General features: G+C 37.3%; 1 protein-coding gene across 1 annotated transcript in view; it reads right to left on the bottom strand.

Moving 5' to 3' along the window:
* ST13 (ST13 Hsp70 interacting protein) overlaps nucleotides 1-6,449 on the bottom strand; it is a 30,262-nt gene that overhangs the window by 19,969 nt on the left and 3,844 nt on the right. Inside the window, exon 2 of the mRNA XM_037731998.1 lies at nucleotides 1,628-1,775. Coding sequence (XP_037587926.1) covers nucleotides 1,628-1,775 — 148 coding nt within the window. The remainder of the gene's footprint in view (nucleotides 1-1,627; nucleotides 1,776-6,449) is intronic.

Here is a 6,449-nt window from a genome sequence, read left to right as displayed (position 1 = left end):
AAGAGCGAAACTCCGTCTCAAAAAAAAAAAAAAACAATAAACAGTTTACAGATTATAAATAGCCTCATATCAATTCACATTATGTTTTATTGTCTAATTTAGTGAAAATCTTCACAGGGGTTTTTGAGTTTTGGAACTGCAAATAAGAACCTGTGGAACTATAATAATAAACAATGAAAATTCTAAGAATGTAAAAGTGCACATATGACAGAAAGCAAAATTTCCTTCTCATCCTAGAAATAACCAGGGTGGTTTCTTGTATATCCCATTCTAGGATAGTCTCTCTCTACATGAGACAACTCTATATTTTGTCTTTCGCATTTAACAATGTTGTGTATCTTGCAAATTATATACCATTATCAGCGTACCTTCATCTATTCACTCTACTGTATATCATTAACCATTTTAGGTTGCTAACGTGTTACTTAAAAAATCAGAACTAAAGACCTACCTTATCACAAAATATTTGAGTCCCTATAAAATGTGCAAAGTCTAGGTATTCTAGAATATATTGAAAGATCAGTAATAATTCTAACTTAGAATGTTTTTATAGGTTAAATATAACTTTGCCTTCATACACATTCGCCAAATGGCAAAATATCCTATCTAGGGCTCAGAAAATACTACTCTGATAAATGACCCTTCTGAAAAAAGGTAACTACTTTTGGGCTTTGGCTTAATTTTCTCATTCTCCTTCTTAATAGGCATAACCTCTACTTTAAGATCCAAATAGATAAACAATGTTTAAGGTTCTAAATAATAAAAAAGCTAATTTTCTTATCAATTTAAAAAAAAAAAAAAAAGAAAAAAAAAAAAAAAAAAAAAAAAAAAAAAAAAAAAAAAAAAAAAAAAAAAAAAAAAACAGATATGAAGGCAGAAGAGAGAAATAAAAAGCATTCTTGGCTGGGTGCAGTGACTCATGCCTGTAATCCCAGCATTTTGGGAGGCTGATGCAGGTGGATCACTTGAGATCAGGAGTTTGAGACCAGCCTGACCAACATGGCGAGACCCCATCTCTACTTAAAACAGAAAAATCAGCCAGGCATGATGGCATGCACCTGTAATCCCAGCTACTCGGGAGGCTGAGACAGGAGAATCACTTGAACCCAGTAGGCGAAGGTTGCACCACTGCACTATAACCTGGGTGACAGTGGCAGAGAACTTGTCTCAAACAAATAAACAAAAAACAAAACATTCTTAAAAGTGTATTTTCCCCTTCATCTCTCTCTCAACTTCAGCTACTGGTAACTTTCTCCTAATCTTACACATCCTTGCAGCAAATACGCTAACACAACATGATTCACACTCAGGTAGTAGAGCAAAAAAACTACATTATTGACCTGGGATACTTTTTCATTTACTCTGTAAATAATAAATAAAGTACCTACAATGCATATGACACACTGTAAGACAACAATGAAAGCTACAGATGCATACCATCACTGAGCTTACAACTTATAGGCCATACATATAGATATAATTTTTATTGTCACGTATTCTAAAACACAGTAAACATTCAACCCTAAATTTTCAGTTCTAAATCAGATTCCAGAGAATTCAGTCTACAAAGTTTATAAAGACAAAGGGATCTTACAAGATCTTACTTCCAAGTGATCTTGGGGAATCAGGAGTGATAACTGGGGAGCAAAAGTTTAAAAACCCCTAAGAAACCTTGTTGTGTTTTATCATAAAACATACAAATGAAATTAAAACTTACCTTGGTATTTTCTTCTGATTTAGCTTTCTGAGTAGCAGGTGGTATTTTACCCCCCATACTTGAAGAAAATGAGAAAAAAGATATTTGTTTAGAAAATTAAAATTCACTATTAAGCAACATATTTTTTTTTTTTTTTTTTTTGGAGACGGAGTTTCGCTCTTGTTACCCAGGCTGGAGTGCAATGGCGCGATCTCGGCTCACCACAACCTCCGCCTCCTGGGTTCAAGCAATTCTCCTGCCTCAGCCTCCTGAGTAGCTGGGATTACAGGCACGCGCCACCGTGCCCAGCTAATTTTTTGTAGTTTTTTAAGGAGACGGGGTTTCACCATGTTGACCAGGATGGTCTCGATCTCTTGACCTCGTGATCCACCCACCTCGGCCTCCCAAAGTGCTGGGATTACAAGCGTGAGCCACCGCGCCCGGCTAAGCAACGTATTTATACCTAAAAAAATGTTAGACATTTAGATGACTACACCTTTTCAAAATTTACAAGTAAACTCTCAATTAATCTGAATGCTGTGGTATTATGATGATTATGTTTTTTCCAGCTTAAAATTTTATTTATTTTGGCTGGGCACAGTGGCTCACACCTGTAATCCCAGTACTTTGGGAGGCCGAGGCGGGTGGATCACAAGGTTAAGAGTTCAAGACCAGCCTAACCAACATGGTCAAACGCTGTTTTTACCAAAAACACAAAAATTAGCTGGGTGTGATGGCACACACCTGTAGTCCCAGCTACTCGGGAGGCTGAGGCAAAAGAATCACTTGAACCCAGAGGCAGAGGTTGCAGTGAGCCAAGATCACACCACCGCACTCTAGCCTGGGCAACAGAGCAAGACTCCATGTCAAAAAAAAAAAAAAAAAATTTACTTTTAGGATTGGTTAATGAACCCCTTTCTTTGCCTCAATGAGTCTAATAAACAATTTATAGCTTCTCTGTGCCCCTTCCCAGAGGAAAAGAGGCATATATATAACATCCAACAACAAAATCATTTGTACAACCTGTTAACTTAGAATTCAATTCAGTACGTATATCTGAATCCAAAATTTGAAAACTGAAATTTAGTAATAGTTCAATTAAATTCAAATATGCAGTTTATGAAATAATTATGCAATCATGATAAAATAATTCAAAATGTTTCCTGTGACATAGATCTACGAGGATTTTTCTTACTTAAATTTGTGTGCCTCTCATATTACAGATTTTCTCTTTATAACCCCGTCAGCCTCATCCATAATACTTCTTGGCCTTACAAACCCTTCTTTCCCAAATTGTCCAGGGCAACACAATTCATTACAAGCAAATAACTAGAAGAGGAAGAAAAAAGATACTGAGAATCAGTGTTATAGGTTGCATTCGGTGCAGACCCTACAGCGTATGGGCTACCGGCAACAATCCAGTGACTAAAATGTTTGGTAGATTTAAGAGCACTCCACAATAGTTGGAAGCAACACAGACGTTATTAAAATTTACCTTAAAAACAAAATAAGATGCCAACATGGGGGGATAAAAAGACATTAACTTTTATGCAAAACAAGGGGATATATTAACTTTGAAAGCAGAAGAGGGTTGGCAAGGTCCAGGCGAGGTGGCTCATGCCTGCAATAACAGCACTTTGGGAGGCCGAGGCAGGTAGATCACAAGGTCAAGAATCAAGACCATCCTCATCAACATGGTGAAACCCCGTCTCTACTAAAATACAAAAATTAAAAAATTAGCTCACATGGTGGTGCACACCTGTAGTCCCAGCTACTTGGGAAGTTGAGGCAAACTTGCCTGAACCCAGGAGGCAGAGGTTGCAGTGACCCAAGATTGCACCACTGCACTCCAGGCTGGCACCTGGCAACAAGAGCGAGACTTTGTCTCAAAAAAAAATAAAAATAAAAAATAAAAAGGGTTGGCCAGGCGTGGTGGCTCATGCCTGTAATCCCAGCACTTTGGGAGATGGGTGGATCATGAGGTCAAGACATCAAGACCATCCTGGCCAACATGGCGAAACCCAGCCTCTGCTAAAAATACAAAAATTAGCTGGGTGTGGTGGCGCGCACCTGTAGTCCCAGCTACTTGGGAGGCTGAGAAAGGAGACTGGCTTGAACCCAAGAGGTGGAGGTTACAGTGAGCCACGATCATGCCACTGCACTCTAACCTGGCAACAGAGCAAGACTCTGTTTCAAAAAAAAAGAAAACAGAAAGTTGATTCTTTATAATTAGAGTTGTCATATCCACATTTACATTCATTTCAATTGGGTAGAATTCGTGATCATACGGGTATGTGTAGGTTGAATTTAAATGGGTATCAGTTTTCCAAAGTTCTTTTAACAATTTACATTTTTATCAGCAATGTATGAGAATTCCAATTATTCCACACCTTGGCCAACATTTAGCTATCATCCATCTTAAAGACTTTTTTTTAGCCATCCTGAGAGGTGTCTATTGGCATCTCATTGCAGTTGAGTCCCTTTTCACATATTTACTGGTCATCTAAAAAGACTTCTTCGTGAATTTCAACACTCATGCAGCTTTCTAAGAAATTGTCTTTACTTATTTGAAGGTGCTGTTTGTACATCTGGCATATGAACCCCTTGTCAACTTTATGTGTTGCTAGTATTTTCTACTACCCTGTGGCTTGCCTTTTCTCTCTCCTAGAGTATCATCTGAGGATCCCAATATGAAGCAAAAGTATAAATGCAAAGTAGCAAATGGAATGAAAAAGAAACAGGATTTGGAATTTCTTATAAACACCATTCAAACAAGAAGAATGTGCATACTTTTTCCATTATGTTTAATATGATAGAAAAAAATCTGTTACTCAGTATCCTTAATAAGGAATAGCTCCCATGTCAAAAATAAATAAGATTATATGATCCAAAACATCCTAATTTGCAATTCAGCAAAGTAAAATGATTTAATGTTAAGGAACAGGCATACAGACACCACAAAATTCTTTTCTACAGAAAAACTACTCTGCAGAAGAGCAAGGTAATCACCAGTCCTTTGTAGTTAAATTTTAATGAAGACACAGGGTTTCTTATATTGTGTTCTTCCTAAGTTTCAATATGCAGCATCAGGAATGTATTTAGGGTGATATCCAGACATAGTATAGCTTACAGTACACTAACTTTGGGAAGCGATATTCCTGCCAAGAAATGAGACAAAGCCAAATTGAGAGCAAGTCTATAAAATAACTTGCCTATAATATTCAAACTGTCAAGACTATCAAAGTCAAGGACAGACTGAAGAATTGTTTCAGAATGGAGACTAAGAGACATGAAAACTAAATGCAACACATAAATCTGAGGATAGTATGAATGCATCAATATTAGTTTCCTGAGTTTAATATTTGTAAAGACTTTTTGTTTGTAGGAAATACACACTCAGTGGTGTCAGGGCATAATGTTGGCAGCTTACTCTCAACTAGTTCAGAAAAAAGTTTCTTTGTACCATACCTACAATTTTTCTCTGAGCTAGAAATAGCTGCAAAAAACTAAAAACAAAACAAAAAAGATTTACTCAAACTAGATTTAGTTTCTCACATCCCAAATTCTAGTTAACTAATGTAAGAAAATACCAACTCAAAGGCACAGAAATTTCAATTAATGCTTTCAAGACTTAGAACAAGCTGCTTTCTGGCCAAAAACTGCCAACTGGACTTTGGTACTACAGGCTTTTATGTTACACAGTCAAGTAGGATAAGTGTAGAGACCTTGTCACATAGGATCACACAAAACTTCATTCATAATTTTCTTAATTTGATAACCTTCTAATCTGCTTTGTGCTACGGTTATTTATGCACATGTACAAAAAATTGATTGCTACACTCTAAATTCTACATTGAGGGTAGAAATGCACTCTGTTCATTTACAATATTTAGGAAAAGCCACATGCCATGCACTGTGCTAGGGAGAATACAAAGACACTCTCTTCAATCTTAATTACCATCAAATAAAGCCATAAAAGCAAATACAAGATACTAAATTGTTAAACAGGAGAAAATAGTGTGGGATAATGCTTCTGACTTTAAAGAGGAGAAAACAAAAATATCTCAAAACCCAGTTGTTGAAAAGAACAGTCTCCCTGGATCCTCACTGACAACTAGTTCAGAAAGGCTGTTCTTAGTATTTGTGCAATTTAAAAGGTTGTTAAACTAATAAAACCTTAGATTAAATAAAACTAAGCTATAAACAATGCTAGCAATACAGCAAATAGGCAAATGTACAGTTCTTCAACAGCTAAGCCTGTGAGAAACTGAAATGTTCTCAACTTGAGTAACCCTAATAGTAGGATCAGGCCTAGGAATACGTCTGGACCTGGAAGTCTCCACATTCAGCCCAACCTGCCATAATCTCAAACTGCAGACTGATGAAGGCAAAGAGAGAAACACAAACTCAAAGCCCTCAGAGTTTATAAAAATCTTAAATACAGAAACAAAGAGAAAAACCTAGACCAGCACAGTGGCTTATGCCTATAATTGCAGCACTTTGGGAGGCCAAAGTGGGCAGATCACAAGGTCAGGAGTTCGAGACCAGCCTGACCAAAAGGGTGAAACTGCATCTCTAGTAAAAATACAAAAATTAGCTGGGCATGGCGGCACGTGCCTGTAAGCCCAGCAACTTGGGAGGCTGAGGCAGGAGAACTGCTTGAACACAGAAGGCGGAGGTTGAATGACCCAAGATCTTGCCACTGCACTCCAGCCTGGAGATAGTGTGAGATTCTGTCTCAAAAAAAAAAAAA

The sequence above is a fragment of the Cebus imitator genome, unplaced genomic scaffold (assembly GCF_001604975.1).
Source record: "Cebus imitator isolate Cc_AM_T3 unplaced genomic scaffold, Cebus_imitator-1.0 Scaffold435, whole genome shotgun sequence".
In the NCBI taxonomy this organism is placed as follows: Eukaryota; Metazoa; Chordata; class Mammalia; order Primates; family Cebidae; genus Cebus; species Cebus imitator.
This window is presented reverse-complemented; position numbering and strand designations above follow the sequence as displayed.